Source organism: Somniosus microcephalus, chromosome 29 (genome assembly GCF_052327205.1).
Source record: "Somniosus microcephalus isolate GS21.2 chromosome 29, FLI_Smic_1.0, whole genome shotgun sequence".
Classification (NCBI taxonomy): domain Eukaryota; kingdom Metazoa; phylum Chordata; class Chondrichthyes; order Squaliformes; family Somniosidae; genus Somniosus; species Somniosus microcephalus.
In genome coordinates, this window is record NC_141015.1 from 25,657,312 (window position 1) to 25,680,475 (window position 23,164).

General features: G+C 45.6%; 1 protein-coding gene across 1 annotated transcript in view; it reads left to right on the forward strand.

Annotated features, from left to right (window-relative positions):
• The window catches only part of caly (calcyon neuron-specific vesicular protein), a 58,468-nt gene extending 35,513 nt beyond the window's left edge, over positions 1-22,955 (forward strand). Inside the window, exons 3-5 of the mRNA XM_085970420.1 lie at positions 3,932-4,051; positions 4,222-4,335; positions 18,450-22,955. Coding sequence (XP_085826546.1) covers positions 3,932-4,051; positions 4,222-4,335; positions 18,450-18,653 — 438 coding nt within the window. The 3' untranslated portion in view covers positions 18,654-22,955. The remainder of the gene's footprint in view (positions 1-3,931; positions 4,052-4,221; positions 4,336-18,449) is intronic.
• Positions 22,956-23,164: the final 209 nt, after the last annotated feature.

The following is a 23,164-nucleotide window of genomic DNA, read 5'->3' on the forward strand; positions in this document are numbered from 1 at the left end:
CCAGCTGTGCCCTGGATCAGCTTGATCCAGTTGCTACATTCTGTTGGAGAGTTTCTTTGCACCAGTGCGTGTGATCAAGTTGACGACATTGCAGTGACATGTGTGTAAAGTCACTGATTCTGTGCTCCCAGTACAGAGTAGTGCTCGAAGGCAGCTTAGGTTGGAGAGTCAATGCTACAGTATTGTAGTCTTACCTCCGACTCTCACTCCCTTTGAGCGCAGCTCCGTGCTGAGCGTGTGGGTTTGATGAGCTTACCCTATGATCTCCAATGTGTCGCCCCACCCACAGTGACTGACGTAAGCTCGGTCGCATATGGGTGCCAGCTGTGAGCCAGAACTTTGATTAATTGCCCATTCTTCATGTCTGAGTCCAAGCAATGAGTTTGAGCAGGTGTATTTGGCTGTGCGGCACATTACGGCTGGTGTCCAAATATACCGCAGTTCTAGCAAAGGTTGCTGGCTAGTAATCGGAGCACTGAGTCCAGGTGTAGTTTCCCTGTTGTTGCTTGGCTAGGTTCAGCTAACTTTCCTACATTACAACAGTGACCACACTTCAAAAGTACTTCATTGGCTGCAAAGTGCTTTGGGACGTCCTGCAGTCGTGAAAGGTGCTATAGAAATGTGAGTCTTTCTTTAGCTCAGCTCAGCCTGAGGATCAGCCCTGGTCTATATGGACAGTGCCTTTCACAAACGGAGTCATCGAGGCAGCTCCAAAGGCATGTAACAATGTCATTACTTCACTGCATTACAATCTGAAAGAAAGAGAATAAGAACAGATGTGAATTATACGTTTAGCCAATGTTTCTGGCCTTGAGCAATGCCCGTTCCGAGCAGTGGACATCATGTGCAGCAGAAAGAATTCAGTGAACTGGCAAATCACGCTCGAGACACCAGCCAACAGTTTCACTGCAGATTCAGAGGTGGACCAGCTAGAATCATAGAATCACAGAAGGAGGCCATTCGGCCTGTGCCGGCTCGCTGCAAGAGCACTTCAGCTAGTCCCACTCCCACCAAGGTAGCTCTGCCAGAATCCAGACCAGCGCTCCCAATAGCGTCTCCACTGGCAATCAGAAAGCGGATTGTATGGGGAAATTTAGAGTGCTCCGGTGTCGAGCAGAACTGAGGTGTAAGGGTAGAATCTGCACAGCGTAGCCTCTCAGCCTCACGTAGGAGTATTTAGACGTTAATCTGAAGAGTGTCTCATATATGAGGGATGGTGCATGGTGTGGCTGGGTGGAAGCCAGAACTGCGGAGGTAAGTGACTAGTGTAATCGACACTATGCCATGTCTCACTCACGCAGCATTTACTCAGGTTTAATTTCCTGTTTTACATTTGAGCGTGTGGCAGTGTTCCATTCGCTTATTAAACTAATCTTGCGGGTTGACTTTGCAGTGCCGGTGTCCCAGGACAGCAGCAAGGGGGGTTGCAGAATTCGGAGAGCAGGCCCTGGGCCCATTCCCTCCCTACTGGGCTGCGATGGTGTGATCTGCTGCATTTTGCTTGCTAGGTTTCTTGTACCAAGTTCATGCCTTAGCTTCATTAAAGACCCAGATTTAATGCTAAAATATTTCAATGATCAATTCTGTGGAATTTGCTTGCATTGCTCTATGTGTTTCCTTCAGCATCCAATTAGAATGGCCGATTAAACTCTTAAAGGGGAACAGACTTTTATGTTTGCATTGTTTACAGTACCTGTTCGTACTGTGTTGGTTTTATCAGACATTTTTCCATATTTCTGAAATGTCTTGTGATAAACATTTTTGGGAGCCAAGTTTTTTAGCTCTTTAAATTAAGTTTATTATTCCATGACAGTATTTTGTGCTTGAGGTGGTGGGAGAGAGCTACCTGCCAATGTCTGAGGTCATTGCAAAAAAGATTCACAAGGACGATACCAGAATTACAAGGTTATACCTATCAGGAAAGGATGAAAAAAGAAGGCTGAGGGGTGACCTAATAGAGTTCTTTAAAATTATGAAAGGTTTTGACAGAGTAGACAGAGAGAATGTTTCCACTTGTGGGGAAGAGCATAACTAGAGACCATTGATATAAGAGAGTCACCAAGAAATCAGTAGGGAATTCAGAAGGAACTTCTTTACCCAGAGAATGGTGAGAATGTGGAACTCGCTACCACAGGGAGTAGTTGAGGCGAATAGTATAGATGCATTTAAGGCAAAGCTAGATAAGCACATGAGGGAGAAGGGAGTAGAGGGTTATACTGTTAGAGCTAGATGAGGAAGAATGGGAGAAGGTTTGAGTGGAGCATAAACACTGGCATGAACTGGTTGGGCCAAATGGCTTGTTTCGATGGCCCAGTAATTCCGGGCACAACGCGTGAGTACGGACGGGGTACTCACGCGTGTGCCCGGAGGAATTGCCGGTTTTCAGCATGCACAGCGCATGCGCTGAAAACCGGCATTTCCTGTCCTCTGACCCAAGGGGTTTAGAGGCAGAACGCGCGCGACTGCACAGGCAGCGCGTGCGCAGTGAAATTCCTTCTTTTTTTTCTGAGTTGCGCGTGTGTAAAGGCCTCCGGTCTTTACGCATAGAAAAACCACACGTAAGTACTTAGTTTTTCAGGTAAGTGGGCTTTTAGTACAATTGAGAATTTTTTTTTCCACAGGTTTGTTATTTTTAAAGAATTTACAGTAAGGTAAGTTTAGTTTTAGCCCTGATTTAAAAAAAAAATTTCAAATTTTTAAATTATTGTTTAAAATAGTTTTTCAGAGTTCTTTATTGTTCATTTAAGTAGTGCAATGTTTTTTTAAATTTTCTTTCAGGTTTAAGTAGTGTTTTGGGGCCAGGACTTTTCATGAGTTTGACAGCTCTTTCTGTCAAACTCATGAATGAGTTTCCCCTCCCCTGATTGGCTGCACAGTGCTCACCTGATCCCAGCCGGCACATCGCAATAACTACGCCGCTGGATCAGGTTAGCACAGCGCGCCGACAGCTGAACCGGGCCAGTGACAGGAATTCCAAGCAGGCCCAGGCTTCAGATGTCGGCGCGCAGGGTGAGTGCAGATCGGGGGCTTGCACGCGCGGCAAGCACCCGATCCTAATTTCAGGGCCAATGTTACACGTTCTATGTAATTCTAATATATCAACAAGTGACTGATGCATCGATCAGCACTTTCCCACTGAATGTGCGCCCAATGTTACTGCACTCCTGGATGTTCCAGTGCACAAGGGGATCATGTTGGTTGCCCCATGTCCAACCTGAAGGCCATCCTGGGTATAAGTAGATGGACATGTTGCTGTTAAAATGATTTGATGTATGAAGCTCTTGGAATATGATAGTCTGGCAGGCTTTCAATTGTAAGTTGCAGCTTGAATATGTGCGCTGCTGAGATGTGGGTAATCATGAGATGGAGTAAGAGCTGTAAGGTTGTACGAGAAATGGCATGGGCAAGCACTAAGGGCAACCTGACCCAAAAATTCTCCTACAGCGCCATAGCCACAAAAGGTCATTGCTACACTGCATGAAAAAACTCTTCTCATAGGGTTTCCACATGCTTGCCTTAGTTCCTCTGGAAATTACAGTTTTAGACAGTAGCTGATGATACCCTGCCTTCATCACTGTCCTCTCCTCCCTTAACTGGTGAACTATCTTGCAAGTCAAATTAGCGGATGAAAACGCCTTTCCAATAAAGCTGGGACATGGCAGAGCTTGATTGCCCGTCGTGCAGCTGAATCATAGAACAGAAGGAGGCCATTCGGCCCATCGAGCCTGTGCCGGCCCTTTTGAAGAGCAATCCAGTTAGTTGGAATAGCTGGAACAGAGGGGGCATTATTTAATGGAGACAGGAAGACCAATACTGAGGTGGGGGGGGGAATTAGCCAAAATAAAAATTCACTCGGATGTTAGATTACCAGCAATATTTTTTCAAACACTGCCTAGAGCTGGACTCTTAACTCCCACCCAATTCCCCGCAGGTCGTGGTGAAGACCAGGACAGAGTATCAGCTGCAGCAGAAGAAAAAGAAAAAGCTGTACATCCCTGGAATTAAGAAGCTCAACATTAACCTTTACGATGAAGTCTCAGAAAAAGTCAAGGTAACCCAGTGGAAACCATTCAGCTCTTCATAAATAGAGTTTGCTCGCACTTTCAATGAAGTTCATCTCTCATCACCAAACATCTAAGTGGAATAACAGCCACTGCATAATAATGAATATGTATTATGTATGTCTTGTCCCTCACTCTAAATATGATTTGATTCCTGTAGCTGACTGGATTGATACTCATTACAATGGCATTCCTGGCCTGCCTGTTAATGCTGGTCATGTACAAGGCATTCTGGTACGATCAGTTAAGCTGTCCTGAGGGTTTTGTATTTAAGGTAAGCTGACAGTCAATGTTCCTCTTGTTATTTCCAGATATTACACTGCAGATTATGGACAATGGCAGAAGTATCATTTGGAAATGTTGCTTTATTTATATCCTGTTGCAGTAAAAATTCTTCAGATCTTTAGCACTCACAGCTTAAAATAACTAAACCTCACAGATAACCTTTTTAAAGGTCTGTGCGATATGCATTAAAACTCAATTGTCTCGTGTGTAATGAATCCTGTTAGTTGCCAACTGCGCAGTTGGGGCCATATTTACCCTTCATGGGAAGTGAAAGTGGAAGATAACCTGTTCACCTTGAGTGGAGATAACTCACCTCCTGCTAGTTGATCCAGGAAGCAACATTAGCATTTTTATTAGGATAAAGAGAGCGCAGGGAACCTATAAAGCAAAATATTTCTTCGAGCTCTACATGCTGAATTGTGTTCCACCAAACTGTGCAACACACTGTACAATATTATAGTCTATTGGCACACTGTACGATACCATAGTGTACCAGCACACTATACAGCATGCTATATGATACCCTAGTGTATTGACACTCTGTACAGCACATTGTACAATATCATGGAGTACTGACATACTGTACAATTTCACAAGGTACTGTACAACACCGCAGTGTATAGACAGTGATATATTATGGGGTATGGTGGCATAGATTTTATGTGACTGAATTAGTAATCCAGAGGCCTGGACTAATGGTCTCGAGACGTGAGTTCAAATCCCACCACGGCAGCTGGAGAATTTAAATTCATTTAATTAAATAAATCTGGAATAAAAAGCTAGTATCAGTAATGGTGACCGCGAAACTACCGGATTGTCGTAAAAACCCATCTGGTTCACTGATGTCCTTTGGGGAAGGAAATCTGCCGCCCTCACCCGGTCTGGCCTATGCCTCCAGACTCACAGCAATGTGGTTGACTCTTAACTACCCTCTGCCACTCAGTTGTATGCAAGAAGGCGGCTCACCACAAATTTCTCACAGGCAGTTAGGGATGAGCAATAAATGCTGGCCTTGCCAGCGATGCCCACATCCAATGAATTAAAAAAAAGACAAACTGTACAATTCTACAGTGTACTTACACACTGCACAACACACTTTATATACCATAGTGTACTAAAACAGTGTTCAACACACTGTACAATGTATTGACACACTGTATAATGTACCGATGCACTGTACAACGCTATAATGTACTGACACATGACAACACACTGATACCATAGTGTACAGACACAATGTGCACTGTACAACGCACTGTGCGATACCATAGTGTACGAAACACTGTGCAACACATTGTGCAATTTACTGACACTCAGGAAAACTCACTGTACGACACTAGTGTACCAGCACACTGTACAACATGCAGTGTACAAACATACCGCAGTGTACGGGCACACTGTACAACACGCAGTGTACAAACATACTGCAGTGTACTGGCACACTGTACAACACACTGTACAACACGCAGTGTACAAACATACTGCAGTGTACTGGAACACTGTACAACACGCAGTGTACAAACATACCGCAGTGTACTGGCACACTGTACAACATACTGTACAACACGCAGTGTACAAACATACCTCAGTGTACAACACACAGTGTACAAACATACCTCAGTGTACAACACACAGTGTACAAACATACCTCAGTGTACAACACACTGTACAACACACTGTACAACACGCAGTGTACAAACATACCTCAGTGTACAACACACAGTGTACAAACATACCTCAGTGTACAACACACTGTACAACACACAGTGTACAAACATACCTCAGTGTACAACATACTGTACAACACACTGTACAACACGCAGTGTACAAACATACCTCAGTGTACCAACACACTGTACAACACACAGTGTACAAACATACCTCAGTGTACAACACACTGTACAACACACTGTACAACACGCAGTGTACAAACATACCTCAGTGTACCAACACACTGTACAACACACTGTACAACACACAGTGTACAAACATACCTCAGTGTACCAACACACTGTACAACACACTGTACAACACGCAGTGTACAAACATACCTCAGTGTACCAACACACTGTACAACACACTGTACAACACACAGTGTACAAACATACCTCAGTGTACAACACACTGTACAACACACTGTACAACACGTAGTGTACAAACATACCTCAGTGTACTGGCACACTGTACAACACACTGTACAACACGCAGTGTACAAACATACCTCAGTGTACAACACACAGTGTACAAACATACCTCAGTGTACAACACACAGTGTACAAACATACCTCAGTGTACAACACACTGTACAACACACTGTACAACACGCAGTGTACAAACATACCGCAGTGTACCAACACACTGTATAACACACTGTACATTGTACAGTGTCCTAACAGACTAGATGATGATCCGATTCTATCCAGTTCTGGGCTTCTTCCCAACTATAAGTCTTTCAAAATAAATATGGTCTCCATTGTCATTAATTTAAACCAAATTTGGCTTTCATTTACACTGACATATATTAGCATCTATGATTTTCTTTATAAGTGCACGTGGTAACTTGTATGCTCCAGGATTAACCTCGTCCCTTTGAATAACTACTCTTTCTTGCTTGTGGCCACCTCAGTGGGCTATGGATTAAGACCACCAACTCCCTTCTTATGTTAGTAATTAGGTGGACTGCGTGTGATAATCTCGGTTTTCTCAAACCCTGGTGATCCTTTATTGCATTCAGCACTTGCACCTACTGAATGAATCTGAGCTTGCTATTATTATCACAACTGAACTCTCTTAGGTCCTGTGTGATTATCTCAATGATACACCAGTCCATTTCACTGTAACTCAATAGCATTCATTTGTAACCAAGGGATGACATTTGTTATGTGGCACTTGAGACAGTAATTCTGTTTAAGATAAGAACTGCATCACTATGAATGTACCAGTACATCTGTGTTGTTCAGATTCTTCTGACAGTGTCAATTTATTCTGTTCATTAGTTAAATTATACCGATTATTTAAAAAAGGCCCACTAAACAAATACCATTCATCACATTAATTGGTAAATTACAGGTATGCCTTTGCTGTACAAAGCTTTGAGGGTGATTTATAATTGCAATCCTTGTTAAACCATAGCATTCAAAGGTCTTCTGTCAGAATGTGGGGCCCACATCCCTGGCACTGATTATAGAAACACCTCCTTATCATAGAATGGTTACAGCACAGAATGAGGCCATTCGGCCTGTCGAGCTAGAGCACTTCAGCTAGTCCCACTCCCCCGCTCTTTCCCCGTAGCCCTGCAATTTTTTTTCCTTCAGGTACTTATCCAATTCCCTTTTGAAAGCCACGATTGAGTCTGCCTCCACCGCCCTTTCAGGCAGCGCATTCCAGATCCTAACCACTCGCTATGTAAAATTCTTTTCCCTCAGTGTCAGCTGTGGCTCAGTGGGTATCACCCTTGCCTCTGAGTCTGAAAGTTGTGGGTTCACAGTCCCACTCCAGGGACTTCAGCACATTAAAGCTAGGCTGACACTCCAGTGCAGTGATGAAGGGCTGCTGCACTGCCGGAGGTGCTGTCTTTCAGATGAGACATTAAACCGAAGCCCCATCTGCTCTCTCAGGTGGACATAAAAGATCCCATGGCACTATTTTGAGGAAGAGCAGGGGAATTATCCCCGGTGTCCTGGCCAATATTTATCCCGCAATCTGTTCATTATCACATTGCTGTTTGTGGGAGCTTGCTGTGTGCAAATTGGCTACTGCGTTTCCCACATTACAACAGTGACTACACTTCATTGGCTGTAAAGCGCTTCGAGACATCCGGTGGTCATGAAAGGCGTTACAGAAATGCAAGTCTTTCTTTTATGTCACCTTTGGTTCTTATCTAAACCCCTTGGAATGACGATTGCTTCTCCAGAGTAATGGTTTCACTCTTCAGGTGCGGTCTTCTGCTGTCATTTTACTGTTGCTGCCGGTACATTACCAACCGAATTTCACCAGGGATGGAAACTGGGAGCTTGGCTACGTGGCCAGCTCACACCACGGAGGAATGGGGACAATACAGAGCTACACAACGACCAGGGAAGACTGGCCTATACGTGTCTCTAGCCCAAACCAACGTGGTTGACTCTTAACTGCCCTCTGAAGTGACCTAGCAAGCCAATCAGTTGCATAGAAGGTCCACCACCATCTTCTCAAGGGCATTTGGGGAAGAGGTGTAAATGCTGGCCCAGCCAGTCATGCCCACGTCCCAAGACTGAAGAATAGAAAACCTTCAGTCCTCCAACTCTGACCTTTTGTGCACCTCTTTCTCCCTTTACCCCACCTTTGGGGACAGAACCTTCAGCCACCTCAGTCCTACTCTCTGGAACCCATTCCCTAAACCTCTTTTGCCGCTCCTCATTTCCAAATTTTTAAACCATCTCAAAACCCATCTTTTCGCCGAAGCCTTCCTCACCTGTCCTAGTCTCTCCCTCCATGGCTTGATGTTTTTTTTCCCTTATATATTCCTAATTATTTAATTTTCTTCACCCACCTCCCTCTGTAAAGCAGATTGGGACATTTTTCGACGTTAAAAGAACTGTATAAATGCAAAATGCTGCGGATGCTGGAAATCTGAACTAAAAACAGAAAATGTTGGAAATGCTCAGCAGGTCAGGCAGCATCTGTGGAGAGAGAAACAGAGTTAATGTTTCAGGTCGATGACCTTTCATCAGAACTGGAAAAAGTTAGACATGTAACAGGTTTTAAGCAAGTGTAGGGGCAGGGAAAGTGGGGGGAAAGGAAAGAACAAAATGGAAGGCCCGTGATAAGGTGGAAGGGAGGAGAGATTAAATGACAAAAGGGAAGATGGTGCGAGGTGAAAAGAGATGGCAATGGGACAAGTAAAGAAACAAAAGATGGGTCTAGAAGAGGTGTAAATGGGAATAGCTGAATTATCAACAGCTACCATCCAAAAAAATGGGGGCAGTGGTTATGATCTGAAATTGTTGAACTCAATGTTGAGTCCAGAAGGCTGTAAAGTGCCTAATCGAAAGATGAGGTGCTGTTCCTCGAGCTTACGTTGAGCTTCATTGGAACAATGCAGGAGGTCGAGGACGGAGAGGTCAGAGTGGGAGTGGGGCAGAGAATTAAAGTGACAGGTGACCGGAAGCTCAGGGTCACCTTTACGGACTGAACGGAGGTGTTCCGCAGAGCGGCCACCCAATCTGCGTTTGGTCTCCCCAATGTAGAAGGGACCGTATCATGAGCAGCGAATACAGTATACTAGATTGAAAGTACAAGTAAATCTCTGTTTCACCTGGAAGGAGTGTTTGGGGCCCTGGACAGTGGGAAGGGAGGAGCTTAAAAGGGCAGGTGTTGCATCTTCTGCGCTTGCATGGGATGGTGCGGTGGGAAGGGGAGCAGGTGTTGGGGGTGATAGAGGAGTGGACGTGGGCACGATCCCTCCAGAATGCTGAAAGCGGAGGGGAGAGGAAGATGTGTTCCAACCGTCCAGGGCCCCAAACACTCTTGGAGAGAAATCCCATAAAGGGAGAAGGGCGGTGTGAGCAGAATGCCCGGGGCAAGGGTAAGCCAAGATTTCCTTGTGGATCCACTCCTGCTCCTCCTGGCCCACAATGAAACTACAAAAAAAAATTGAAAAAAATTACCTCGCTGGGCCTCTTTTGACCCTGGCTTCTGTGCCCGTCTGGTTTGGGCCTGACATGAAAGCCCCCATATAAGCCTCAGGTTAAAATCGCAGATTGAGCCTCAGTGATGTCGTCGGAGCCCAACCTGCAGATTTAAAGAGGACCCCGCCCCACTTGGGATGGGTGTCCATGCCACCTGCAATTTGAAATTGCAGTTGGCCAGATCAGGGTGGGAAAGGAGTGGGTAAGTCCTCCACTCCATTTTAGTTACCCCCACCCCATAAGAGAATATGAATCTGACACCAAATATGGTTACAACTAAACCTTTTATTGTGTTCAGCCAAGTCTTGACACACTCAATATCTAAACAGTAGTCATACAGAGAATTAACGATATTACCCTGCTTTTCCTCTGGGTAGAGTTGTAACCTTCATCGATCCTTTCGTTCTTGTCTCTACGAATTGTGAAGGAAAACCTAAGATCTTTATAGGCCTCTAGTCACGCATGGTCCTTGATTATTCATTATGGCATGACAAGAGTTATTGTGAACAAGACCCCTAGAAATGAGGTAATTCCTGACAGAACACCAGATGCCAACTCATTTATCATCTTGAGCCCATTGTCCCGTTTCCTATCTCAATACCATTATTAAGCATTCCTTGCCAACAATAGATCCTCTCCTTGCTGTCAAAGCTCTTTCTTTCTAAATGTGATCCATACCTGGGAATGAACAAATTAATCATTTCATTATTTCTAGCTGCAGTACAAATCTACAAGCTGTTTATAAGTCAAAAGGAGGCAAAAACCTTAATCATATGAGATTAAACCAAATCCTAATCCTACGTATCTATATATATAAAAGGATCGATCAGTCTGTCTGTCTGTCTGTCCTCCGGTGTGCGTCTGTCCGGCTATGCACTCGAAAGTTATAGAGCATACCTACGCGTGCGTTACCTCCAAAGAAAGCTTACGGTTCCATGATGGTCGTAAGCGTATTTACTTTTCGGTCGGACCAAAATTGTTCGCGCCTTATGCAAAAAACCTTCAAAATTAAACTCATTATCTGCTAATTAGCATTGATTGACTGACGTCAAGGTTCGACCAATCCTGTGCCGTCATGATTGACCAATCCTACAGTTCAGTCACCTGATGGTTGGCCAATCGCTGCGTCTGTGGGCGGGACTAATCGTTTTCATCTCAGGGATCTGGCAGCCATTGCCTCAAGCTAAAAACCCCATTTACTTCCAGCTCAAAATCTGCTCATCCAGCTTCGAAAAAGTTAGTATCTCTTTTAAAAATAACATAAGATTTACCAAAAACGTTTTATAAGTACTTTCACTTTCATCTTTCAAGGTATTAAAAGGTAGAAATGTTGCCCGGCAGCAGATTGAGAGAGGGTCACAGAGACAGGGCCCAAAAGCCTGGGACTCGATTTAAAATGTTGCCCGGCAGCAGATTCACAGAGGGACACAGAGAGGCCCCAAAGCCTGGGACTCGATTTAAACCGCCCAGCCCAAAACAGCCCTGGCAAAGCCGGGCTCCCCCAGCTAGTATAGGTATATAAGAATAGGGTGTCTTACACCCCTGGCCTGGTTTCCGCATATATGTGAAGAACACATTAATAAAGAGTTAATGATAATGCTTTGTAACCGATGCCTTTTAAATGGAGACACTGATGGCGACAAGTACAGCACAGCTAGGTTGGCAAATATGGCATAAGTTTTTCCTCAAGTTATAAACGGCTAGAAATCCACTTTGGTGGCAAAAACAGGAAGACAGATTATTATCTGAACGGCAATAGATTGGGAAAAGGGGAAGTGCAACGAGACCTGGGTGTCCTTGCGCACCAGTCGCTGAAGGTAAGCATGCAGGTGCAGCAGGCGGTTAAGAAGGCAAATGGTATGCTGGCCTTCATAGCGAGAGGGTTCGAGTACAGGAACAAGGATGTCTTGCTGCAGTTGTACAGGGCCTTGGTGAGACCACACCTTGAGTATTGTGTGCAGTTTTGGTCGCCTTATCTGAGGAAGGATGTTCTTGCCATGGAGGGAGTGCAGCGAAGATTCACCAGACTGATACCTGGGATGGCAGGAATGACGTATGAGGAGAGATTGGGTAGATTGGGCTTATACTCGCTGGAGTTTCGAAGAATGAGAGGGGATCTCATTGAAACTTATAAAATTCTAACAGGACTAGACAGACTAGATGCAGGAAGGATGTTCCCGGTGGTCGGGGAGTCCAGAACCAGGGGTCACAGTCTAAGGATAAGGGGTAGGCCATTTAGGACAGAGATGAGGAGGAATTTCTTCACCCAGAGAGTGGTGAACCTGTGGAATTCTCTACCACAGAAGGCCGTTGAGGCCAATTCATTAAATATATTCAAGAAGGAGTTAGATATATTTCTTAAGGCTAAAGGGATCAAGGGATATGGGGAGAAGGCAGGAACAGGGTACTGAATTTGGATGATCAGCCATGATCTCATTGAATGGCGGAGCAGGCTCGAGGGGCCGAATGGCCTACTCCTGCTCCTATCTTCTATGTTTCTAAATTCGTCCCGGGCGGTGGTACAAAACGGGCAGTCTCGGATTGGCCACTCGTTATACACAGTGCCTGATATTCAGCTAAATTGCAGGCAAATGGACCTGAATAGCAGATGTTGGGTATAACGGGTGGGCGATCCGATAGCGCCCGTTTGATGCCACCGTCCGGGACGAATTTCTCGGCCAAATTGTCGGTGCCCTTGAAGTTACTTCACTTTAAGCTGGTTATCTCTTGCACAGAGGCTGAATCAAGAATAGGGGCTGGGAATACGAGATACAGCACAAAGCAACTAAAGCTGCTCTCAAAGCATACATTTTTAAAATTGGCTTTTCGAGCTGTGTGTGGATGCAGCCGAATAATAAATAATCGCAGTTCTTCTGAAGCAGCTGCAATACACCAAAGACACACAGAGACACAGCTTTAACATCACGCTGGGTAAATTATGGTCATTTCATTTTGGTTGACACATTTCCACCGGGAATGCCGAGGATGAATTGTGCTGTTCAGTCAGAACTTTAATGGGGCTAATATTGGAGCCTATTAAAAAAAATGTGTGTGTGTGGAGCTTATCACTGGCTGCCAGGTGGACAGAAATGATGCTGTTTTTCTGGTACTGATGCATGTATGTGTGAGAAGACTACAGGGTAAATAGAATGGAATAAATACATAAGGGAATCAAGCGATATGGGGACAGGGCAGAAAAGTGGAGTCGAGGTGGAAGATCAGCCATGATCTTATTGAATGGCGGAGCAGGCTCGAGGGGCCGAATGGCCGACTCCTGCGCCTATTTCTTATGTTCTTAAGTGAGTCTCTGCTGCTGTGGCGAGTCGCAATTGATGGGCACGCAGGGAACTGGGCACAGCGACTAACTCATCCGATTCATGGTGCTCCTGATTTTCCAGTAATTCAGCAGTTTTTCATGTAATTTTTAGGGTGCTTTTACGACTTTAAAAAAGTATACGGGATTCTTGGCTTGATAAACAGAGACACGGGGGAAGAATTGGATGGGTTAGCGCCCCTCCGCAGTGAATTCAGTAGTAGCGCCCCAAGCACGAGGCGGTGTGCTACTGGAAGTGTTCCCCCTCCTTCCTGAGGCGCTACTACTGAATTTCGCAGCGCTACGTGCAGCCATGCCACGCGTGGTGGCACGTAACGCCATGTCATTGCAGGCCTAGTGCTGCGCGCACCGGGGCCCTGCCAGACCACCTGGGAGCGGGATGCCGTGAAAACAGCCCGTTACTCAAGAGGGGTACCAGGCTGAGCGATCGCGGCCGGCACCCCGTATAAAAAAGTGAAAGGGGGCAGGTGCAGGCAGTCAGCCAAAATAAAAATGGCCGCCAGACACCTGCCCCTTTAAGTAGCGCCGCCGCCGCTGCCAAACCGCCCCCTGACCCTGTCGGACATATCGTGCGGCGATAGGTTAGGGGGGCACAAGGGAATATTGCGGCCGGGGCGCTGCGCACGGTGATGACGTCATCGCCGGTGGCGCAGCACCGTGGGGCGCTACTGGCTAACGCTGCTGCTAACCTCTGGCTGAATTTTGCGGGAGGCGTTAGCGGCGCCGTGTCTGGGCGCTAGGGGATTTGCGCCCCATAGCGCCCCCCGGGGGTGCTAACACAGTGCAAACCAACCCAATATTTCCCCCCTAGAGTACAAAAGCAAGGAGGTTATGACGAACCTTTATGAATCACTGGTTCGGCCCCACCTAGAGTATTGTGTCCAATTCTGGGTGCCACATCTTAGGAAGGATGTCAAAGCCTTGGAGAGGGTGCAGAGTAGATTTACCAGACCTTCTGTGCTGTATGATTCTTTGATTTTACTCTGCAGCCACTGATCTGACACCGGTAGATGGCAGTCCGGATTCCTGCCATCCAGAAGCATGTTTACATTCACCGGCTCCTGTCTGTCTGGAACCGTAACAGTTTGGCATAAGAGGGAGCTGGGCACATGACTGGGTGGAGCACTGTTCCAACAGTTAAGAAACTTAAATGCTTAAGATGATGGGGAGGGAAGGATCTCCGCTTACTCAAAATATTTAAGCGAAGGCGAGGTGGGTTTCACAAAGCGTCCAGCCCCTCCCAAGCACTTTGTGAACCAGGTTTGCCACTCCGCTGGATCTCCACTCATTGGTGTGTCAAACCCAAGCAGTGCGTGACTATCCTCCCCAGAGAGTCTCACTCCACTTTGCTCCTGAATCAGGTCAGGCCTAGATTCCAGATTCAGCTGCCAAATTAGCACCAGTTGAAAGCTAAAATCAGTTCGTACTTGGGAGTGTAAATGTGCCCTAGATTTCCGTGCGCATTGGTTGTACAGAATGTCATTTAATTCAGATGCATATTTTCTTAAAATTGTCTTGTGATTTCATGATTTGCTTTCTTTATGCCTGGAGACAGAGAACAGAGGCACATCAAATTCATAATACAGTAGTTGGCTCTTAAACCCTTGCATTTAGCAAAAAAACAAGTTAATGCAACTCAGAAGCAGCCATTCATTCCCTATCCTTGCTGCATTTTGTTTTAAATTAAATATATATACTTAAATAGAATTAAATTCATAATAACATCTTGCAGAAGTAATGCAATGATCTGTCATAATACAGTGACATATCGTGATGCACATTACTCCATCATGTCCAACTATTCATCGAAGACTGGGCTCTATCTAATATTGTTAGTTATATTTAGTATTTTATTGATTATGGCTCTGAAATTCCTCAATGTCTATTGCACTGTTGTAGTGCTGGAGGTTACGCCGTACACCAGCACGCAGATTTCCTGGGTGGATTGACGTGGTGTAGCGTTCTGACATAATTGCATTCTAAAAGCGCAGGGAGCAGCTTTGGCCCCAGGAAACCTCAGTGTAAACAGCGACGCAGATGCCGAGGAAAACTGGAGCACTTGGGGAGAAGCGAGGGGAGGCTGCGGAGATTCTTTCCTTGACCCCTCTGCAATTTATCCACTCGGGGCATCTCCCACCCTCACCGGAAGTGCCTGTTGCCAGAACCATGAGCAGTTACGGGCCAGGTGTGCCCACGGGGAGGGGGCACCATGATAGGGCAACATCTCGCCAAAGAGCTGCTCAAGCTCTCGTGGAAGAGATGCGAAACAGGAGGGACAGACTCCTGGGTGTGCCAGGCAGCAAGTCATCCAGGGGTATCAGCCTGCCAATGTCTTCTGCCATGCTGCCTTATTCTGCTCTCCTCCCCGCATTGCTGTTCCACCTCCTCCTCTTCCATAAGGATGGCATAGGGAGGTCTGCCCTGGGGAATGCCATACGTTCTCCAGAGTTGTTCTGAGAATGTGGGTGGGGGGTGCTGGGGAGATGGGGTGAAACTGTCACACTGTGGTGGGTGGGGGGGGTGGTGGCAGTCAAGTTTAGGTCTTAATGAGCAAAACTGTTGAGGAAATGTCTGTGAAGCCATAAATTGACAAGCAAAGTTTGGGGACTCTTCAAAGCTCTCAAACTCTTCACTTCCGCCTGCCTCGGGTGACCGGGAGAGAGGCAGCAACTGTTTTATGTGGGTCTAACTTCCCAGAGTGCAGCAGCAGTGGTGGGCATGGAGGGGTGAGTGGCGCTCCTATGCAAATGAGTCTCGAGGGGGGTTTGGGCGGACGGATTGTCAAATCCGCCAGAACGATCGAGGAAGCTCGCGTCCAGTGCAGTCGTGGCACAGAAGCGGCGTAATGCACTAAACACAAGTTTCCTCCATCTTTTATAGCGCAGGAACGGTGCAATAACAGCACAAGTGCTGAAGGTTCTGAGGAAATTCGAGGCCTATGCGATTCATTACAGCTTGCAATCGAATGGGCTGCTCTGGATGAATGAGATTTGAGAATGACAGTGAACTTCCGTTTCAATCCATGCGATTCTGCTGCAGGGCTTTCTTTTAAAGGGAGAAGTAGATTGCTTTGATTTAGCCATTACAGATATAGGCCATTTCTATCACCAATGCAAATCACTTCATGAACAATTTTTATTTGTCCATTCTGGAGATGTTGAACAGTGTTGATATAAATGGAATAAGACCCGTGTGGGGCGCCTTCCAATCATTGTGGTCAGGCTTCAGATTTACCTGTGCACCTCTGGGTTGACGCTCACTTCATAGAAACATAGAAGATAGGAGCAGGAGTAGGCCATTCGGCCCCTCGAGCCTGCTCCGCCATTCATGGCTGATCATCCAAATTCAGTACCCGGTCCCTGCTTTCTCCCCATACCCCTTGATCCCTTTAGCCTTAAGAAATATATCCAACTCCTTCTTGAATATATTTAATGTATTGGCCTCTACTGCCTTCTGTGGTAGAGAATTCCACAGGTTCACCACTCTCTGGGTGAAGAAATTCCTCCTCATTTCTGTCCTAAATGGCCTACTCCTTATCCTTAGACTGTGACCCCTGGTTCTGGACTTCCCCGACCATCAGGAACATCCTTCCTGCATCTAGTCTGTCCAGTCCTGTCAGCATTTTATAAGTTTCAATGAGATCCCCTCTCATTCTTCTAAACTCCAGCGAGTACAACCCCAATCGACCCAATCTCTCCTCATACGTCATTCCTGCCATCCCAGGTATCAGTCTGGTGAATCTTTGCTGCACTCTCTCCATGGCAAGAACATCCTTCCTCAGATAAGGCGACCAAAACTGCACACAATACTCAAGATGTGGTCTCACCAAGGCCCTGTACAACTGCAGCAAGACATCCTTGTTCCTGTACTCAAACCCTCTCGCTACGAAGGCCAACATACCATTTGCCTTCTTAACCACCTTCTGCACCTGCATGCTTACCTTCAGCGACTGGTGCACAAGGACACATATGACTCAACCGAACTGAGCCGAAACTGAGCTTTTGTTCGATTTTCGGTTCCGATCAAGTCCCATTTTCTTTTTTCCCCGATAGGGACATTTAACAAAACCATTTGGTTCAGACTTGGCCTGGGCCACGAAGCTGTCAGCTCCTCCTTTCTGTTGAGGGATCTGGTATTGTTCAGTACTCCAAACGCCAGACTGTATTTTAGAAGCGCACGTCAAATTCAAATTATATTTAGATAATCTCCCCCAGCCGCAGCGGTAACATGATTTTGGGGTAAAGAAAAAAGTACATTTGGAGACAGGAATAAATCTGTGAAAAAACAAAAAGTCCCGATTGTCTCAAATGGATAATTTGATTGCATAAGCAGCTAAAACCAGAAGGACAAATTATAAAGGAGTTAAAAATAGCTGTATCTAAAAAAAGAGCCATACTTAAATCATTATTATACAATGTGAGAGATCCTGACTGCAGTGATGCCGCCAGTGTGATATCTCATGTTGTGAGGCCATTTGAAAATTCATGATTCACCATAGCAACAACGGCGCAACAGGATGCATTGTCAGGCTGTGCAAGGCCCTCCACCGCTTCTGTGCAAGTTAGCTCCCTCCGGAATGTAAATTTAAAAATAAATTATGTAGGGGGACAAAAAAAAATGCTGTTGGAGTCGAAGAAAGAACTGAGATTTCTCACACAGTTGTTGTGCAACTAGTACGGCAATGGATACCAGTGAGACGCGGTGAGCTTTCTTACAGGGTCGCTGTATGGCAAGCATAGCCCACAGGTACCAGAGCAACACACTGAAACCTCCTACGCATTTGTTGTGCCGCTGTCATTGGTGATATTGCCCACCTTTTACGCAGCCCCGCCATCAGATGCGTCACATAAGTCATACTCGGATCGGTTACAGACGTGCCAAATGCGATAGATAACACTTCTACTGAAGCATTGAAGGACAATGAAAAGTGGGGAACGTTTTCCCCTCTGCAGCCAGTTAAAGCTTCCCGAAGCCCCGTGACATATAAATGTAATTCTGAAGGGATTTCATTGCCGACTCTGAAAATGGTTAGGGGGGGTTGAGGATCCCTCTGGTGAGCTGCACGATTGTCATGCTATGTTTTTTTGTTCTTTTCTACAGCATAAGCACTGTACTCCTGCAGCTCTGGAGATGTATTACTCAGAACAGGAAGCGGGTCCCCGCGGAAACCTCTACACGGTTATTAACCATCTAAGCCAGGCTAAGAGAACCATTCCTGATCTGTCATCGCCATGGCTACCGGTGCTTCCTGCCTTGAAAGGACCAGCCAAATCAAAAGAAGAACCTAACAGCTCCCGTCAATAGAAGATTGAAGAAGGAAAATAAATTCATCTCTTATTGTTTATTGAAGTTCTGAAGTACTCAAGCATTATATAATTCTCTTTTCAAGGAAAACATCTTTCTCTTAGGGATGTGTGTGTGTGTGTCTGCATATGTGTGTGTATATGTGTGTGTCTAAACTGCAATCGGATCACTTAACATAATTAAATTTGGTTGGTTTGCCTGAACCAGTTAGTTAATTAGCTCAGCCCTGAAATATCCAAAATGGCTCCCAGCAGAAAAAGTAGCAGAATCAGGAATTTTGCATTTTCATAAATATTAAGCTGCAGGGACCAGTTTTTAAACAAGGCCTTTGAGAAATGAATCGTAGAATCATACAGCACAGAAGGGGGCCATTCGGCCCATCGTGCCTGTGCCGGCTCTTTGAAATGCCCACAAATATTTCTGTAGCTGTGTTGTGATTATTTACAGTATTTTACCTAACCCAAGTTCACAAGTACTATTGGGGTATTGCCCCCACCAGCACCCCCCCTCCCCTCAAGCATCTTTAATTCATTATTAAGCATCAAAACTCAACAACAAAGGGTTAATTGCCCCATCAGACCCACAATGTCAAAGGATATGGTGGCACCTGAAATGAATGTCTTGGGTGACGAGATCAGGATTGGTGACTGACTGAGGAAGGATGAATAGGCGATTCCAAGTCTCAGCCCCAGGTTTGTGGTTTTAATTGCACTTGGTTTAGCCGAACCCACTCACTCTCCTTGCATCCCCCATAACAACAATGGGGGACCCTTTAATTTGTGGGTCCCCAGTACATCCATGGGAGGGCCAAAAATAACTTGCATGGCTTAAAGACACGGATAGTAAACAGATGGAATCCACAGATTGCAGACATTGGGCGGCACAAATATGTAAATAACAATGCTTTTTTCCCCCCCTCCCCTATTGAAATGATTAATGTCAATTGCTTTTTTCTTCTAGTTTTGCCACTGAATGGGCTATTGTATGCTTGGTAATCGTTATCTGGTGTTGTGCCTGTGTCACCACATCAGTGACATTGGTGTTACTCCTGTGAATTTTATTATGGCGCGAAGGCCAAATCTCAGCGAGTTCCCAACTGTGGCGTCACCATGTTAAACAGCCTGATAAGTACATATAAGCAACTATTTATTTTTAAAGATTGTACAGCTTCACAGTAATAATGAAACGTAACCTTGTTAATGTTTGTTATGAATATACGCTGCCTGCAAACGATATAGCTCTGCTACGATTTAAATTCTGTTTCATTTCTGTTTCATTTATTCTTGGCATCATTTCCGCAACATTTCCAGATGAATCTTTTAGATCATTTTTCTTTTCTGATTTTGTTGCCCTTGGCGTTACCTATCAGGATGGAAGGATAGAAGACACCAGGATGTAGCCGCCTCTATGAATGAGGTCACTTCTGCTCTTTTATCATCTAGCCCGCGTTCTGTGAGCAGGAGTTGGAGGGATGTGTCGCTATTTACTCCTCGCTCTAAGGTGGAACACCTTTTCCACTCCACGTGCATGTCTTTATTGAGAGAGCTTTTCCCCATAGAAGCCACATGGTGCCACTTTCATTCTATGATCTTGCATTTTCTTCCTCTAAAGGGCTCATAGCTAAAGAGGTGTTGTCACCACACTGGGGAGTTTATAGACTTTTGTCAGTGGGGGCGCGTTGGGGGCGGGACTGCTGCTTGTTGGGGTTTCAGTCCCGCCTCCATTGACGTCTGACCAACCCATGCTATTTTCCCTTGATTGACCATGTTAAGCCCGCCCAGCGGGCTTAGCAGGTCAATTAAGGGGAAGCCAGTTACAGTGAACGTCAGCGTATAATGACAGATGAATTGTCATCGTTTGACAGCTCTGTGAAGCTGTCAAACACTGACATTCTCTGTAGTTTGATGAGTTCTTGTATTCAAGACACATCAAACCTCTTTTGTGAGCAGAAATTAGATGGTTGCTGCATCTGAGAATGCAGCAACCATCTGTCATCTCTGTCAGTGAGATGCGGGAGTCTCCGCATCCCCAACTGTTGAAGCCTGCAGGAAGAAACAAAGGTAAGTAAACATTTTCTATCACTTTCCACTCACCTCACATACTCACCTCTCCACACTTGCACCCATCACTTACCTTCCCAGCGCACATTTGGACCCCGCAGACCCACTGCTCGCCTCGGTGACCCTGGCGTGGTTTCCCGACGTCGGGAAGCACGCGCCTCTCCTGGAAAAATGGGAATAATCCTCTTAACTGCCTGTTAACTACCTGTTAACAGGCAGTTGAGTGGCTGTAATCCCCTTCCCGCCTTCAGGAGACGGGACCCGGCGTAGGTCGGCTACCCGCCTCCTGGGAACATGGCACAGAGGCGGATTGGGGGCGGGATGGGCACCCACCCCCAGATTCTGCCATTTTCCTGGCAGTCCCGCTTCCAAACCCACCTCCCCAGGGCTGGCAAGATCGCCCCCTCTGTTCCAGATATGGCCTCTCTGACACTACAGCCCAAATGTTGTCGCAGTGGCTACTGTGGAATGTGTGTGCTTCAGAGCTGGTTAGATGTGCAGCAGTGCAATCTTTTGCCTTCAGGCCAAGTTATAATGTTTATACTGGTGGACAGTGATGACAAACTATTGCGTCATTACACACGGCCACAGACCTGGTGAAATGACTCGCAATATACTTTACAAGACCACATTTCCCTTTAAACATGAGGGGCCGAAAGTTGAGTCACGGGCATCGAAAGAGCTAGACCGCGATTCATATTAATATATACACACCAGTAGATGCAAATCAAATGAGGGTACAGTAACGTCGCCTAGTGGTTACGTTATTGGACTAGTAATCCAGAAACCTAGACAAATGATCCAGAATTCAAATCCCACCACGGCAGTTGGGGAATTTAAATTCAATTAAATAAATCTGGAATTAAAAAGCTAGTAATGTAACCCAATGTCCGTTAGAGAAGGAAATCTGTCCTTGTCCGGTCTGGCTTATATGTGACTCCAGACCCACAGCCAAGTGGTTGACTCTGAAATGGCCTAGCAAGTCACTCAGTTTTATTCAAAAAGGCAGCTCACCTTCTCAAAAGCAATTAGGGACGGGCAATAAATGCTGGCCTGGCCGGCGACGCCCACACCCCGTGAATAAAAAAAAAAAAATTCAGTCAGGTTAGATTCATAAAGGCTAAATACAAAAGAGTTGTTTCAGTGCAACTGAATTTGTACAAGTTATGTAGGAAATCTCTGGCGGAACAATTGCGGAGAGCAGATTCTCTGTAACAAATGACAAGATAAAGGAAATTATTCTGTTCTTCAGTTGGTTTAGGAACGGGATCTCCAGGAGTTAAGGATGGAGAGGGGAAAAAGGCAGCTTTGTCTATCCCCAAAACATATCAAAATTCTGAGCAGACTGAAAACTACCGGGCGGGCAGTCATTTCAGCCCTGCCACTGCTTACAGCTTTCAGATTCCCCAATAATTAGGATCCTATACAGTTTGGGTGAAAGTCACTGGGTCAGTTGGAGCAGCTCCAAGTATTGATGCTTTAAATTCAACTCGAGATCTCGCAAGAGAGCACAGCATTGGGAATTCCTGGCACTCCAAGCCAGCCGGAATTTTATATGCCGGCTACACATGGGATACTCTAGGATTAACAAGCAGACTTTCCGGCCTAAGAGAGGCAGAAGTGAAGCCCAGGGTATGCCTAAGGGTCCACCCGTGTGTATTGGACCAACAAAATGGCCGCGCTTTGAAGGGTCTGAGCATATTGAACATAAATCTGCTTTGATCTTTCCAACATTTGCTTTGCTGGCAGGTTAAAGAGCAAATTTCACCTGGATAAGTTCTGACACAATAGTGCTGTACCAACCCGCAAAAGGGAACTTGCATCAGAAGTAACCGCCATTGCTTCATCGCGGCGTAAATGTCAATTTGACCTGCTGTGGAACTAATCCATTCATTTCTGTACGTGGCATTCAATTGTGAGTAGGAGTACTGGAGCTGACAGATTTTTAATTAAGTTGCCGCAGGTCGCCTTTGTTTGTCTAAAAATCTAATGAGACGCTGCTTCTAATAAGTATAATAAATGTTGTAATACTGTTGTGACACATCTGTCAGCATTTGTGTTAGTACGGCTAATGTTCACTGTATGACACTCTGTTAATTTAGCAACACTTTGTATGTATTTATAGATCTTGTGACTTTCACATCGCTGCCAGCACTTCGAGGTGTTTCAAGTGCCAAAATGGAGATAGTGATTACCTGCTTTGAAACTGATAAAAAAAAATAAATGGACAGTTTTCTCTTCAGATATGGGTCTCTCGGCTTCTTAATATGCATTAGTAGCTCATACAGAGCCGTTGTGTTCGGTACTCCGCTTTAAGCACCAACTAGAACCGGTGCCCTAAACACTGCAGTGGAAAAGGGACAGAAAATGGCAGGTTTCCATCTGCAACTCATAGATGCATTGAAGGGGAAACACATGAGGGAGAACGGAATTATGCTGATAGGGTTAGAT